The sequence below is a fragment of the Doryrhamphus excisus genome, linkage group LG16 (genome assembly GCF_037039965.1).
Source record: "Doryrhamphus excisus strain RoL-2023G ecotype Guam linkage group LG16, RoL_Dexc_Guam_v1.1, whole genome shotgun sequence".
NCBI lineage: Eukaryota > Metazoa > Chordata > Actinopteri > Syngnathiformes > Syngnathidae > Doryrhamphus > Doryrhamphus excisus.
This window is the reverse complement of record NC_136372.1, coordinates 10370621-10388204: the sequence shown is the minus strand read 5'-3', so window position 1 is coordinate 10388204 and position 17584 is coordinate 10370621. Positions and strand designations below refer to the sequence as shown.

Below are 17584 nucleotides of genomic sequence, written 5' to 3'. Positions count from 1 at the left end.
AAACAACTGTGATACTCAGCTCCTTCGAGACAGTCAGTGGTGTCTTTGTCTTGGTGTCTTTGTCTTTGCAACATGGTCCAAGTCCAGGGAATGGTCGAAGAAGTCAAGAGAGAAGGTAATTTCTTTACATAAGCAAGGACATGGATATAAAAACATAGCAAAGGAGTGAAGAGACAAAATTGAAACTCTTTGGGTGTATGGCTCAACGATATGTTTGGAGGAGGAAGAACAGAACACCATGCCTACTGTGAAGCATGTTGGAGGGTCAGTCATGCTGTGGGGCTGTTTTGTTTCTTCAGGTACAGGAAATCTTCAGTGTGTGCAAGGTACCATGAATTCAGTTAACTACCAGGAAATCTTGGGTGTAAATGTCAAGCAGTCAGGGACAAAACTGAAGCTTGGGAGACGTTGGACCTTCCAAGAGGGCAACAATCCAAAGCATACCTCCAAATCTACCAAAGCATGCCTGTAGACAAAGGGCTGGGAGATTCTGGAGTGGCCATTGCAATCGCCTGACTTAAATCCGATAGAGAATCTCTGGTGGGACTTGAAGAAGGCAGTTGCAGCATGAAAGCCCAAAAATGCCAGTAAACTGGAGGCCTTTGCCCATCAGGAATGGCCTAAGATTCCTGTAGATCGCTGCAAGAAACTTGTGTCAAGCTATGTGTCAGGTCTGAAGGACGTTATTATTGCCAAAGGGTGTTTGACTAAGCATTAAGGACGTATGTGACCAAGGGGTTGAATAATTTTGTCAAAGTGGTCACTGGAAGGACATTTGTTGGTATATTACAAAAATTAATATAAATATTGTTGTGATTTCAGTTGTATTTGTCTAATTTACAAGTCCTTCTTTGATCTGATTATAAACAAGATAAAAAATGAAAGGCAAACTTGCTAAAACGCATTATTGCAGTGGGGGTTGAATAATTTTGAACACAACTGTACATATTCAAATATGCTATTGGCTATATTAGGAGTCGCCAAGGTTTTTTCTTGTGAGCGCTACTTTTACAAAATGAAAATGTCCAAGAGATAAAAATTTTTGTAACATATATTTTTTATAGCTTACTGTATTTCAAGCCAATATGCTCGTTTTACCAGAACACAAACAAAATGCTGGTATCCACAATTCACGTTTTGTCCTTCATAATGCCATTTATTTCTAGTCTTCTCACATTATTAACTGAAAAGAGTGAAAATCAGGCTTGTCCGCCTCTGCTGGGCCCCTCCAGGCACATTCGCTGCCTTCTGAACGGCAGGTGCAGCCTACCAAATAATGCCATAACTGGTTCACTGAATGCCGGAAATGGTGGTGCCAATGATTACCCATGCGGGGACAACGCACTACACGTAAACAGTACTTGGCGAGAGTGGGGTTATTTTGTGCCAATCTGCACCATTTTTGGTCACAAATTGTGTGCTAAATGCATAATCTATGCATAAACACAACTCAAACTAGTCTTCGCACTTTACAGGCATGATGCAATTGCAACGGCAAATTGCAGTTACAATACGGAGGCAAAATTCATGACCCTATTGAGGACAAGTGCTACAGAAAATGGATAAAACAATTAAAGCCGTACTTCCCCTCTCATGTTTAAAAAAAATATCAGTTTCCCCAGCGAATTTCCCAAGAGATGTATATACATATATTTGGGCAAGAAATGAGAGTGGGTTGTATTTCTTTCTGCTTTATTAAGATTCAAAGCGCCAAAGAAGAGATCATTAGAATCAATATTCAATTTGAGAGCAGCTGTTTGTGATGTGGGGCGGCGCTTCATAAAAATGTCAAAAAGGTTTAGGTGCGACATACACGAGAGGGATGACTTGCATTTGTTGATATTGATTTGAGGCCATAGAGGAAATATGTGGAAGAGCAGTTACAGCATCAGCATAAATACATAAATGTGATGTAAAATACATTCATTCATTTTCTACCGCTTTTCCTCTGGATAGGTGCTGGAGCCTATCCCAGATGTCTTCGGGCAAGAGGCGGAGTACACCCTGGACTGGTTGCCAGCCAATCACAGGGCACATATAGACAAACAACCATTCACACTCACATTCATACCTATGGACAATTTGGAGTCACCAATTAACCTAGCACGTTTTTGGAATGTGGGAGGAAACCGGAGTACCCGGAGAAAACCCACACATGCACGGGGAGAACATGCAATGTGAAATACAACTGGATAGGCTCCAGCATACTCCGCGACCCTCGTGAGGATAAGCAGTATAGAAAATGGATGGCACTATTTGGGTATTTAATGAATAGTTGTTTTGTATATAAATATGGAAATATCCTCTGATTACAGTCTCTAATATTTTAGAATTTGGTGGTGTCCCAAGGTAATTAAATTAAAATATAAACCCTTTCTTTCATATAATTAATTTTCAATAATCAAAGTGTATTTGATAGTCGAGCTTAATACTGATTAGTCTACAGCATTTTTCTTGTAGGATTGGTGACCTACTATTCGGACCATTATCTCATTAAACTGTTTTAAAAAGGACAAGTTTGTCTGATCACACTGAGGTATAGAGAATATTACCTGATATTACATTGTCTTTCACGTATCGAGAGACATTATCCACCGTAATATTGTGTTGAAAACACACACTTTAAATGCCCTATTAACTTTTATGCCAAACAAAACACTGATCTCATTGTTTACTATTATTGTCTCTCAAGTGTAAAATGATCGATATCATGTAAAACATTAAACCATCACAGAGTCATTTAAGGAGACATGCAGTCAAGGAGTGAAAACAAAACAAAAACAAAATACATATTAATATTTTTGGACTTCTGTATGATGCAAATCATTTTTAATGTTTTCTAACGTTAAAACAATAACCCTCACTCCTGGCCACATACAGGGCAGAAAGCCCTGTCCTTGGGGCTTAACTGCACAAGCTGAGTCGACCGTCTGAGTGGACTTTATGGAGTGCATTGGATGGCGGATGTCGCAGGCCCGTTTCTGTTTGTCAGCATGTCGCCAACATAATGTTTTCAGAAACATTGATTATACACCATTACTTTCTACAGTCCGTGTAATGTTTTTAATGGTTACAGTGTGTACTAAAGTACAATGGCGACGCCAGAGGATGCAGACCACTCTTTAGCAAGATACATAGAAAGAACAGGCTAGAATTTTTAATAAATATGAGCCTAAAAAAAAATTCAGAATTTTTTCAGAATTTTCCAGGACATTCCAAATGGTTATAGTGCCCATGATTAATGTTGATGTGCAATAGTGATGATTTAATTTCCATCTTCTCTCAGTTATTTCATGTTCTGTAAACACAGGCAAACCCTATCATACACAATCTGAATCAGAGCATAAATATTCAGTGCTATTTATTGATTGAAGTATTGATTGAACATAACACATGTATAGGTCACATGTTTCGATACTTCTGCTCAAATGAAATATGGGTGGATTGGGGGGGGGGGGGGGGGGTCTTTTCCAAGTTGTGTATCCAATCCACATGTAAACATCTGGAAATAAAACTTTCTCCCCCGATGTTCATCAAACCTGAATGTTTCAAAATATGGATTTCATATAGTCAAATTTTCAATTGCATTCCATCAATTACCAAATGTCAGTTGAACATGTTTTTTATAGCTTGAGGTCTCAGCCTTTACTGCTGACATTTGAGCTCCACGAGCACAATGAAAGACTGTCCCAGCCACTGTTCAATTGCCTTGCTCTGCCATGCGTGGCAGGTAAAAGACCACATAGCCACAAATGGACGAGCACTGGAAGGCTCAGCATACGCACCGACTCAGTACATGTATACAATTACCGTGAAACTGCATTTACTGTGGAATGTCCCATAAACTAAGAGTAGAAGGCCAATGTAAGCATTTTAGTGAGATAAAAATACCCCCAACCCCATGCTGTAAACATGGTGGGATTGAATCAATAAATACTGGGTGAAAACACTTAAGGAAGTAGTACTTTTTATTGCATAATAAAAATAATAGATATTTTGACTATATGGTGGATCTCCGCAAAGCATTCACGGCTATGCAAATTCATGGATTTTTGGTTAAAAAAACAGGACACTTGTCCTGCAGAGAAAACATCTCATTCGCCAGTAATAAGTCAGTAGTAATTAACAAATATGTGATAATACAGGTAAGCAGTACAGTATACTTATATGTCTATTAAAAATAACCCACCATTTTCACATGTTCATTTTTATGTTAGTGTGTGTCCCACCTAGTCTTTGGGCATAAACTAATGAAACCTGCTCAGATGAGAGGCGAAACGTCTTTTAAGGCAACCTGAACAGTCTGCTTATGATCGATTGAATGCCCTTAAAATACAATGACCTGGATGAATGACAATATTCACAGGCTGAACAGGCTACTGGCTGTTCTTGAGCCATTTATTTATTTTTTGTAAGTTTTCAATATATATTAACACCCTTTTTTCATTTTACTCAGTTGGTGGGCATTTTTGCAAGCCTTTTAGTCACAATTATATTTTGTGCAATAAGAAGCACATTGATGATAACATGTCATACTTACAGTATCATGCCATATTTTGATGATTTAAGACTTTACCAAAACTTCTCTTCTCGGAACATTGATCTCACATGCTAACCCAGGAGCTTCTGCTACTTCCGTCAACAAAAGCAGCTTGGAAACAGCGACAACACTTACAATGCCTGCTCTCATTTGGATGACTGTGTCTTCCAGCACAAGACTTGAGCTCCAAAAATGCTGACAGCAAATGAGCATCTTGTGGAGTCTTCGTAGTAAAATTGAGAGTTACTTATCCACTCTTCCATCTGTTCCATCTGACGCTGAGATGAGTGGTTGACGGGGTGTCCTGTGACTCCACCAGATATATTTTTTCATGTTAGCTGCTACAACAATATTTATTTATCTTTGTTAATATACAAGTCAGTTATGCAAATGGAAAACTGTTGCTGTTTTCGCTTTAGCGTGAAAATAGGTACGTCACAATCATGTGCATTGTTAGCTAGCTCATGCTAACTTGTTTTGGTCACAAATGCACAGAAAAGGGAAATAAATGTGTTAATGTTTCACATAATGATTGTAAATGATTGGCAATATGTTTCCTTTAAAATGATCTTTTAAAAGGTAGACTGGTTTATAGATAAAAACCAGGTCTGTCAAAAATAGCTTAACAATAACAAGCTATATAATTAACTTAATTATGTTAACATTTTTAGCATAATTAAGGCATGCGTATCATGACAAACCAGACGGATTCATCGAGTAGTGTCCTCACACAGTCGCATAAAATCCGACACTCTTTTATGACTTTATACTGGCCTGAAGACAGCAGTGCAATTCCAATGCAAGATGCATTCGTAGACACTCCAAAAAGTGCAATTATGTCTTAATTATATGCCTATGTATGGTCTAAGTAAGCAGAAAGACAAAGAAAAACAATAAGTGGATAGTCTCATCAGTCACTAACCTAACTCTTAGTACGGAAGTACAATTTGATGCATTTAAGTATGCTCAGAATCCCAGAAAATGTTTCCTTATCCAAATAAAAAATCCTAGTGTTGGGCAAATAGATTTTCAGACATGCACATGCCATCTTTTCAACTTGAGTTGAATTTTCAGTTCAATTGGAGCTATAAATACATACAAATATATATATATGGAATTATGTCCTACCATTATTCTTTTTGATCATTTATTAGAGAAAAACTGGGGAAATGTCACACATCAGTGCAAGTGTGGTTAATCATGATCATGATCATACAACTGATTAATTTGGTTACAATTGGTAATCGTTTGACAGTCTTAATAAAATAATTTCAATGTGTGATTAATGATTAATTACCTATTGGGGATGACATAGTTAATCACAACTAAATATTTTAATTAATTGACAGCCCTGTGCTTCTCTCTCAAGTGTTGAGATTTTCCACTTTGTACTGCAGTCCATGAATGCACCACAGTTGATGTGAGACGTAACCTGTTTCAGGGGGCTTATCTTAAGCGTTATCCTGGCTCTATCTGGCCTTAGCATTTTTATTGTACTTCAATCATTCATACACTTCCGATGAATGTCATTTGTCCTATGCCATTTATATTTTTCCTGCTGTTTACTGTATGTCATTGTGTGAGTCTGTCATTGTGTGCTTACTAATGCCATTTATGTTTACACACAATGCAAGGAACTGTTTCTCAGATAATGTGTATTTTTAACTTAAGGTAATATTCCAAAGTGTAAATCCAGAAGAATGTGTGTATGTGGATAAGAAAGCTTTCAGTGGCTTACAGACTTGGTTAATGGCTTATATGTGTGTGTGTGGGTGCAAAATAAAGATTTGCCCAAAGGGTGGAGGTGGAAGAAGAGAAGCACAAAAAAACAAGAGCTTGTCGTCAGTTGAATGAATGCATGAAAGGTAACTACTCGCCTGCAGTCATGCACTTGCAATGTTCTGCTTCATTTCATAATATGCTCACTTTTGCCGTTGCATGCACCCTCTCTCTGATGCACTCACTTTCACACACATGTACATGCGATTACATTTAGCCATTAAGCTTTGAAACGCCAACACACATCTCAGTGCTCAGTGTTTCCTTTAATGTCTTACTTTTGAAAAAAGCCACCATATAACCAACCCTGCATAATATACCGATATCAAACAGAAGAAAACATGAGGCAAAGTGCATTTCAAGAAAATCCATCAGTCATACGTGCACATTTTTGGTCATGGTAGAATCGACTGTACAGTAATTGGTGTCATTTTGCATTGCCTCAAAGTACTTTGTAGGATTTGAATTTCATTTCATGTGCAGTACTCAAGTCATAACACCAGTGGGCAGCATTTGGTAGCTGGCTGAAGCCAAACCAAGAAGAGTTCACCTGGAATGCGTACATTGCAAAGGTTAACAGAAAAAATGTGAAATGGTTGCATAGCATAGCCATAGTTGTCTTGGGGGGGAGGGTCCATATCGAAGTTCAAGATTTTCATTCATTTTCTACCGCTTATCCTCACGAGGGTTGCAGGGGGTGCTGGAGCCTATCCCAGCTGTCTTGTTTGTCATTTTAACCCTAAGGTGCATCATCAATGGAATTTAATACTAGGCTTGAGAAAGTGTATAGTATAATTCTTTCTCTTTCGGCTTTTCCTTCAGGCTCTCGTCTCGGCTTCGGCTTTGTGGCACGACCCCAGTATGCCGAGAGCAGGAGACCAAAGTGCAGATAAAAAGTCTACTTTTAATAGTAATTTTTTTTATAGTTAATTGTCACATCGTTATTAAACACATTTTAAAGCATAAAATGTATAGGTACTCACCGCAAATGAATGATAATGTAAGGATAGAACAGATGGAATAAGAGACACGGTCAAGCCTTTATCCTGGTCGTCAGGCTAGCATTACAACCGCGCTTGTATCACTCCCTCTGTAGCAGCCAGCAGTGGAAGTGGGTTCGCTGCTCCGTAGGCTGCTTGGTCATTCCAGCTAGCTTTCCTCGAAGGTGGTTTTCCAAGCCGCATCAACATAATCCACATTGCTTGCCTGTTGCAATTCCAGTAACAATTTACGATCATGCAGCAACTTGTGTTCACTTTGCTGCAGGTTTTGAGAGCAGATTGGTGATAACAAGATAGCTGTTGAAGTTAGTGCTTCCATATCAACACACGCAGGGCGCCATTACGTTGAACATATATGTTGTAGTATTTATTATCACATGGTTATAAATTACCAACTTAGGGTGAAAGAGATGTGTTTTCTACTGAAAAATTGACCTTTTTTGGCCAAAAAAGTGCAATTTTGTGATGTCACAAATGGTGAATTGCAAAGATGCAGGGATCTGCTATTTATAATAACAATATCAATATCCCTTTGCTCCCTAAAAAAACCCCTGATTGCTTTCTCATAGAAACACAATACAGTGGAACCAGACTCACATCAGCAGTGGCAAATAGTAGCCAATGCTTGTCCTTTCATGACATTTTTCAGAGACCAAAAGTGAATGAGCGTTAATAAAGTATTTTTGAGGCTCCACCAGTTTGTTGATGTGATTTTCCTCCATTAGTCCAGCCATCTATCCATCCGTCACCAGGGCAGCAGCCAAAGCAGAGAAGCCCAGACTTCACTCTCCGGCAGATCCCGAGGCCCAGGCCAGTTGAGCGACATAGCCTCTCCAACGTGCCCTGGGTCTTCCCTGAGGCCTCCCACCGGTTGGACATGCCCTGAACACCTCCCCGGAGAGGCTTCCGGGAGGCATCCTGACCGGATGCCCAAGCCACCTCATCTGGCTCCTCTCCATGTGGAGGAGCAGTGGTTCTACTCCAATTGGTTCCCAGATGACACTGCTTCTCACTTTACTCTAAGGGAGAGCCCAGCCACACTATGGAGAAAACTTGGCCGCTTGTACCTTCAATCTAGTCCTGTCAGTCAGCTCATGACCATAGGTGAGGATAGGGACGTAGATCCACCGGTAAATTGAGAGCTTTACTTGATCTCAAATTCCATCCAAGATGTGTTTTTGACATCAACAGGTTTGACGTAAACTGGTCCTACTGTACTTTTTGTTTAACGTACTTAAGTATAACGTGACATTGCAAAAGAAACCCCAACATTAACGATATATAGTTGTTCATGTCTAAAAAAGTGATTCTAATGGAATTGCACATTTTTGGGTGGCATTTTATTGTAGCCAGCCAAAGGCTCACCTGTGCAATACTCTTGCTGCCTAATCGACATCTGGTGGATGGATTATCTGCTCACCATCATATTTAGACAGATTGGAAAGATGAAAGGTGATATGTATGAAAGATACAAGCAAAAACAAAAGTGATTTTAATTAGTAATTCAATTAGTAATTTTGCCAGAAGCCCGTTCAAATTTAGATTTCTCATTCTCTGTTTATTTTTTATTTTTTTTTCAGCAGTATGAATGACTTCAAAAGTTTTGCCAGCAAATGAGTGGGAGAGAGAAAGTGAGGCCCGTATTGGGGCTGCAGTGCGTATCCTTGATCGCCTCTCGTAACACGCCAAAGAACTTCAATTCATCAAGAGAATGAGAGAAAAATCAGCATTTATTTTTTTTGCAGTCAACACCAAATGCACACAGCTGAACACTCTGACACATACGTACACTGCATTCATATACACAGCACCACTCTATGAACACACACACACATATATATATATATAAATATACGCACACAATTTTCTGCCTCCCTCACACTCCAGTGATCACAGTCGCATTGACTGCTGGCTTGCACACATACACACAAACACATATATGCGCACACACTGAGTCAGACTCACACTGAGCATCTCTCACACACACACACACACACTTTGTCACATACACTGCAGCACAGTGGTCTCTCTCTCTCTCTCTCTCTCTCTCTCTCTCCCTCTCTTTTCCTCTCTCCGTCAGCTCTCACCCCGCCTTCTGGTGAGCAGAAAACACTTGGTAATCCACTGTATGGGACTGGCTGCTGCTTCTCTTGAAGCACCATCTTTCAGCTGACTCCTTATAAGTCTCTATAGCATTGATTTTGTTTTTCTCCCTTCTTTGCTCACTCCTTGCGCTCATTCCAGTCACCGCTCAGACCGGCGTTGTGTGTTGTTGGGGTTGAGGGGTTGTGTTGTGTTCAGCTTGAGGAAGGAACATGCAGCATCCCGGAGGAACATGTGTGGCGCTACCCAACGTGGATGCCTGCCCTCAGTTATCCTGCGCTGCTCTCACCTTTATGTATTTACAGCAGGTGAGTGTGTCATTTTTGTGGAGAAGACTTTACACTTTGTATGCATGCTGCTCTCTGCTGCTGTTGGACATGAGAAGTAGAATTGAACAGAGTAACTGTGTTTCATTGAACTAAATGACCTAACTTGTGTATTTACGTTTAATATTAATAGCATTGTAATGCACTTTGAGAAGCCTTCCTTAGGTTACCCTTAACTGTGTACAGGCAAAAGTAGAGTCGCCACCTCCTCTAATTTGGAGATGTAGCACGGTAGAATGTTAATTCCTGGAAAAGGTTTTCAGCATTGTCAGCCTTCTCTGTATTCTGGTGTGTTAGCAAGAGCAAAACAGTTTCACTTCCATCCATGTACACAGCGTGTGGGATACATTTTATGTTGCAGTGAGTGTAATTAGTTGTGTCAAATAACACAATTTTAACCTGCTCGGTTCTGGATGTCATCATGAGACAAGTCGTTGAAGAAAGGGTGGAAACATGTCCAACGCTCTGTGTTATTGATATTATACCTACTGTTATTTAGCCCCCAAAATATTTTTATAATAATTTTAGGAGACATTGCTTAATAATGAGTTTATTTATATTGGAGTTGGAGATTCTCAACAATGGTAAATATGCATGCATATGCAACTTTAATAACATAAGCTGTGCTGATTGCGCTCTCTTTTTTTTTTAGAGTGAATGAAAATAGCAGCTACAGACAGGTTTAAATCATTTAATTTTATAATTATTGAATCTGGATATTTAACAACCAAGGGTAGGTAACTATATTTTCCAAAAGCCTGTTAAAAATATGTATATGTTCGCAATCCATTTGCTCATACATTGTAATTATTTGTAGTGCCTTCCATTCTAACATGGATTTTGTATAAATTTGAATCATCTATTCTATTTCCATCGATTCTCTTTTTGAATATGACTTTTATTCATGTACTATCTATCTATTTGTAGTTTAAACAACCATAGTTATTGATTGGCTCAATAAAAAAACACTACTTTTTATTCTTTCATCATCAAACAAGCAAACCGTGTTAATAATTATTGTGAGCAAAACGAGAGATCATTCCCAGGCAACAGCATCTGCATGAAGATGTGGAATGTAAACATGGTCATAATTGAGAGAGGTTTAGTAGTTTTAAGAAGCAGCCTGCAAGTGTTCCTAGAAGGCCTCATCATGACAAAGGCCACAAATGAAGATAGATGGCTAGATCGATACATGTTAGATAAACGTCCTTTTCAGTTATAGACAGCAATGCACAGTAAAAAAAAAGGGAAAAGCATTTTGTTAAATCAGCACTGATAAAAACACATGATAAAAATAAGGACAGTAAAACAGAGGCAGAGCAATGAGGGTAAAGTCGTAAACAATAAAATGCATGAAAAAGATGCAATATTAAAAAAATATAAAGAGTAAAAATATTGCAGTAAAGAAATTACACTGAGTTTTTGCTGTAGCAGAAACTAGAGTTTTGTCAGTGAAAGGGGTATGTGGGGAAAGTACCCTGTTGGTTCTGCACTGGGTACAGCAGAAGCTCTTGCCAGATGTCAGCAGGCTGAACAGTCCATAGTGTAGGTCTGTTGGATCCCCGGTGATCATCCGTGGTCTGGCCACACAGCATTTGTCTGCAGTATTCTTAAGGGGAGGGAAGAGAAGTCCCAATTATTTTCTCTGCGGTACTCACCACTCTCTGGAGAGCTTTCCAGTCCATGGCTTTGGAGCCAGTAGACCAAAAGAGATGCAGGAAGATGGATGGAAGCAGTGATCTATGCTGGTTAGCTTTTAGCTTAGCCGCTTTTAGCCTCCTCCAGGAGCAGCTTGACTTATTAGGAAACTCTGCTCTGTGGTAGACTGCTCGGCCTGTCTGACAGCAGTCCGAGGCAGCGGAGATTGTCCCTGGTTGCCGTACTCATAGTGCCTGATGTACAATATTTACATACGTACGTAGGTCTAGAATGCAGTGATGGATAGAGGTTGGCTCTGTGTCAGCATTGGCTGACACTTTCTCACCAGGGTGTCCAGTCTGACTGATTTTCAGGAGTAACATTTCAGCAGGAAATGTTACGACTGTCAAAAGCTAGCATCGCTGCAGCGGAAGAGGAGGCTGCCATTTTAGGAAAGACTAGATTAGAAAAAGTAAATCACCTGCAATAAAGAGTACCAATAGATGGTGCTATATTTGGCCAGTAAATTCATTCATTTATTCATTTTCTACCGCTTATCCTCACAAGGGTTGTGGGTGTGCTGGAGCCTATCCCAGCTGTCTTTGGGCAAGAGGTGGGGTACACCCTGGACTGGTCGCCAGCCAATCACAGGGCACATATAGACAAACAACCATTCACACTCACATTCATACCTATGGACAATTTGGAGTCGCCAATTAACCTAGCATGTTTTTGGAATGTGGGAGGAAACCGGAGTACCCAGAGAAAACCCACACATGCACGGGGAGAACATGCAAACTCCACACAGAGATGGCCAAGGGTGGAATTGAACCCTGGTCTCCTAGCTGTGAGGTCTGCGCGCTAACCACTCGACCGCTGTGACGCCCCGTAGCACACTTTAATATAATAAAAAAAAATCTTGACGGGTTGTAAATAGTTTTCTGTGGTCAAGACACCAAAACACATGTCAATCTTGTTATATCCGCTGTGAAAAATAATATACAAATAATTACATTAATAAATGACCACATTTATAAAAGGAGCCACAGCCACAGCTCCGGAGCTGTTGGTTAACTACTCCTGGCCATTTCATCTCAAAAGACTATGTTGCACTTAAAACAGGTTATGCATGGACCAGGATTATTGAAAATGATTCCAGTGCCTTGTGAAGAAGTATATCATGGGTGTCTGCATGGAAAAATACATCTATTATACCATTGATAAAATTATGTGTGTGAATGAAAGGGACCCAAGTGGAAGAGTGAAGTTACAGGGAGAAGAGATACTGAAGGTGGAGAATTTTAGGGGTCAACAGTTCAGAACAATGGACATTGTGAAAAGGAGGTAAAGAAGCGTGTGCAGGCAGGATGGAACGGGTGGAGAAAAGTGTCAGGCGTGATGTGTGATAGAAGAGTTTCAGCTAAAATGAAAGGAAAGGTATACAAAACTGTGGTGAGACCAGCCATGTTGTTTGTTCTAGAGACAGTGCCACTGAGAAAAAGACAGGAAGCAGAACTGGAGGTAGCAGAGATGAGGATGCCGAGGTTCTCATTGGGAGTGACCAGGATGGATAGGATCAGGAACAAATCCATCAGAGGGACATTACATGTTAGAGGCCTTGGAGATAAAGTCAGAGAGGCCAGACTGAGATGGTTGGGACATGTCCAGAGGAGAGATAGTCAATATATTGGTAGAAGGATGCTGCCAAGGTAGGAGGCGTAGAGGAAGACCAAAGAGGAGGTTTATGGATGTAGTGAAGGAGGACATGAGGGTAGTTGGTGTCAGACGGACCAATGCAGAAGACAGGGTTGGATGGAGGAGATTGATTTGCTGTGGCGACCCCTGAAGGGAAAAGCCCAAAGAGAAAGAAGAAGAATGACATATTTAGAAAACAAATAAAATACACTGTACAAATTTTTGTATTTGTAATTAAATTTATTAGTTGTAATATATTTTGGCAAAGCCAATACTGTTAAAATCTAAAATAAATTATAAAACAAGGAACTCAAACAATGCACAACGATGAGCGAATTCCAGAAACAATACAAGCAGTTGATGTTTGCTAAATCCAAGGATGAAGAGTCTTGAACCAGTCATGATGTGCTATATATATCACTATATTGACACTTACTATGGTACACATTATGTCATTGGATGGTCATATCACCTCCTACTTGGGTTCGGGACAAAAAATTTCAAAATAAAAAAAAACAAAAAAAAAAACAAACCCAAACCTTAAACTGCATTATGGAAAGCAGGAAGTGAACAAGTGTAACAGTTACTGATTGTAAAAGTACCAGATGGAGGGGTAGGATTTAATAAGCTTTGCTTCTTCCTACTCCTTTTGGACATGTGGAACTGTGAACTGATTATGTGATGCATTCAATTGTAATCTGATGCATGTTCAAATGAAATAAAACCATTACCATTACCAAAATAAATTATAAAATATAATTATTCATTACACATTTACATTTTAAGAAATATTAGCGCGCAGACCACACAGCTTGGAGATCTGAGTTAAATTCCACCCTCGGCCATATCTGTGTGGAGTTTTTCCCCATTCATGCGTGGGTTTTCCCCGGGTAATCCGGTTTCCTCCCACATTCCAAAAACATGCTAGGTTAATTCATAGCATTAATTCACACTGCAAATTGTCCATAGGTATGAATGTGAGTGTGAATGGTTGTTTGTCTATATGTGCCCTGTGATTGGCTGTTGACCAGTCCAGGGTCTACCCCACCTCTCGACTAAAGACAGCTGGGATAGGCTCCAGCATCCCCCGCGACCCTCGTGAGGATAAGGGGTAGCGAATGAATTAATATATGTGAATTTGGTGGTCATATAAAAAAACTGTATAAAAAGTATGAGCCAGACCAGTTAAACATGCCAAATGAGAAATACTGCCATCAGACATTTTAGTCAAAACATGAAGTATCTACACAATCAGCAAAGACCAGCACAAAATGGAATTGAACTTGGGTGTCCTAGCTGTGAGGCCTGCACGCTAACCACTCGTTCGCCGTGAAGTCTGGGAAACTACTAGAAGAATCCTAATGTGGACCGGCAACAATCTGCACACATAGACAGTATACTGGATTAGTTTTCATATTGTTTGGTCCACTCTGACATGCATGCCAGGAGAGATGTCACTCATGGGGGAATAGAGGTCAATGCTATGCTGAAAGGCAGTTTAGTAGTGAAGAAGCTGACTAGCATCTCTACAGCATTGAATTATTTATTTTATTAATACAAAACAATCACCCCCTGGTTCCAAAGACCTTATAAACTGAACTACAGAGCCCACCTCAAACGTCAAACTCAGCAACGAGAATGACAAGATGACAGGGAATCAGTGGGAGAAGTAAGCCGAGTATGAGCTGCAAAAATACGACTTTGTAAAACAAGAGAAGGACGAGAATGGGATACACGGCTCACTATTTCTTGACATGGTAACGGAAAGCGTGGAAAATGTGGAAGCGGAACAATCTGGTGTATTCCTGCTGCCGCCGCTGTGCTTTTTGAACATCATTAATTGGCAAGTGGTTGCAGGTCTCATTGCTCCGCCCAGCAGCGGAAGTAAAGGGATCTACATAAGAAACAGAAAAAGGAACAAGTAGGGGGAAACAATACAAAATAAAAGTGGGGTGTCAACCTTGAAAAGCAAACCTTTCGAAACAACCACGGGTGATCATGGAGGACACAATAGTGTCATAAATAAAACATTTGCCTGCGCCTTGCCTTGGATATGACTTGTGTAGTCAGAATTTAAAGAGTTAGAGTTCAGGCAATGTGTTTCTTGACCCAGTTTCTCATCGCAGTGGCATTGTAGAACTTTGCTGGTACATTTGGAAAGCAGAAAAAGAAAAAAAAAATCATGAGACTAGGTAACAAGAATTGGAAGTGTGACCGAGCAGAGGCTCGAAGTAGAGGACGAGTCGAGCAGTGCTTTGCAATAACAAAAAGCTACATGGAAAGGAAGGAAAATGTTTTTTGCAATCTGACAATTTGTCATGAAGCAACTTTCTGCTATTAGCCCCGTTCCATTATCCAGCGTTTTATCACATGCTGCAGGCAGTGTGTGCATGTGTGAGAGTGAGATATTTTTTTCACATCGCAGTCTTAAGTATTTCATTTTGTGCTAATGTGTTGGCATGCTATGCCAAGGTGTTACAAGGTGATGTTTACGTGTTATACACACTATGCATTTAGTTCATATGTGTCATATATACAGTGGCGTGAACATGCGTTTGCCCCCTTCCTGATTTCCCGATTTTTATTTTATCACACTTAACGAATTAATTTAAATAGTAGTCAACGACAACACAACTGAACACAAAATGCAGTTTTAAATCAAACTTTTCATTATTAAGCAGCAACAACTGCAATCAAGCGTTTGTGATAACTTGCAATGAGTCTCTTCCAGCGCTGTGGAGGAATTTTGTCTCATCTTTTCAGAATTGTTGTCATTCAGCCACATTGGAGGGTTTTCCAGCATGAAGCGCCTTTTTAAGGTCATGCCACAGCATCTCAATAGGATTCAGGTCAGGACTTTGACTAGGCCACTCCAAAGTCTTCATTTGGTTTTTCTTCAGCCATTCAGAGGTGGACTTGCTGGTGTGTTTTGGATCATTGTCCTGCTAAAGAACCCAAGTTGGTTTCAGCTTGAGGTCACTAACAGATGGCCGGACAGCAGAATTCATGGTTCCATTTATCACAGCAAGTCTTTGGGGTCCTGACACAGCAAAACAGCCCCAGACCATCACACTACCACCACCATATTTTACTGTTGGTATTATTTTCTTTTTCTGAAATTCAACATTATTTTAAACTAGATGTAATGGGACACACACCTTGCAATAAGTTCAATAGTGCAATAAGAGTATTTTCCAAATGATCTCGGGGATCATCAAGTTTTTTTCTGGCAAAATTGAGACAAGCCTTAATGTACTTTTTCTTCAGCAGTGGTTTTTGTCTTGGAACTCTGCCCCATGTCTTTCTTATGGCGGAATCGTGCAGTCATTAACTGAGGCAAGTGAGGCCTGCATTTCTTTCTTTTTGGGGGCCTTTTGTGACCCCTTGGATGAGTCACCGCTGCCCTCTTGGGGTCATTTTGGTTGGCCAGCCACTCCTGGGAAGGTTCACTACTCTTCCTTGTTTTCAACATTTGTGGATTAGGCATTCCACTTTGGTTCACTGGTGTCCCAAAGCTTGATGTCATTTCATCTCAGTTATGTTTTAACTTTTTCACACAGGAAATGTATGTTTAGACATTTTGTTTCCCCTAATAATAATAGGTAGGTAGGTAGATACTTTATTCATCCCCATGGGAAATGTGCATAATAAGTTTAATTTGAAAAATTGCATTTTGTGTTCAGTTTTGTTTGATGGTCTGAAACATTTAACTGTGACAAACATGCAAAAAAACTGTGTTGGATTCAGATGTCTAATATAGCAACATAACAAATATAAATTTTGCTCCAAATAATAAATATCTCCAAATAAGTCGAGAATATGGTTACAATAGTTATGTTATTTTTGTATATAACCTATTCATTAATTTTCTATAATGTAATGTATAATGTCTTTAAAGTCCAGACTGAACCCCATAGAGGATCTTTGGGATGTGATGGAAGAGACTTTGCACAGTGGTCCAATCAATCAAAAAAAAAAAAGACCAACATAAGATATTTGTGAAAAACTAATGCAACTCTGGCAGAAATAAATGTGACATCGCAGAAGCTAATGCCTGTCGTAATCACAGCTAAAGGCGGTCCAACGAAATATTAAATAGTGTGTGACTTTTTTTTTTACAGGGAGTGTAAAATATAACACAAGCACACACACCCGAAACCAGAAACATTTACTGACTGATACAGAGCATCCAATTTGTAGCACTACATCCAAAATAGTGATGAATTATTAATATTATTGTTGAAGGTCTCCTCAAACATGTATATCACCAGAACGGAATGGCAGTGGAACGTTAAATGTAAGGAGTGGAGACTTTTCTTTTGGAAAGAGGAAGATAAAATTGCTTGACATCAAATAGGTTATTAAATCAGGCAACATGAGGGGGATGATTATCTTCCTCATGATTTATCATTTGATTTTTGTTTAAAGGGATGACATATATTTGCATTTAGAACGTATACAGGCCGATACCTTTGCCTTTGCAATGCTTCTTTTCAAGTGGA

The 17584-nt window shown here is 39.6% G+C and overlaps 1 protein-coding gene across 9 annotated transcripts in view; it reads left to right on the top strand.

Annotated features, from left to right (window-relative positions):
- rbfox1 (RNA binding fox-1 homolog 1) overlaps window positions 1-17584 on the top strand; it is a 197051-nt gene that overhangs the window by 76630 nt on the left and 102837 nt on the right. For 3 of the 9 annotated variants that reach the window (XR_009119601.2, XM_058049644.2, XM_078797554.1), the window contains exon 1: window positions 9413-9731. The exons of 2 other annotated variants lie outside the window; for them this stretch is intronic. Coding sequence is in view for 5 of the 7 variants with exons in the window: in XM_058049644.2 (XP_057905627.1) it covers window positions 9636-9731 (96 nt within the window). In the remaining 2 variants the exon portion in view is untranslated. Of the gene's footprint in view, window positions 1-9411; window positions 9732-17584 lie in introns of those variants that run through there. 4 more of the 9 variants (XR_009119600.2, XM_058049652.2, XM_058049646.2 and 1 more) reach the window with 2 other exon arrangements.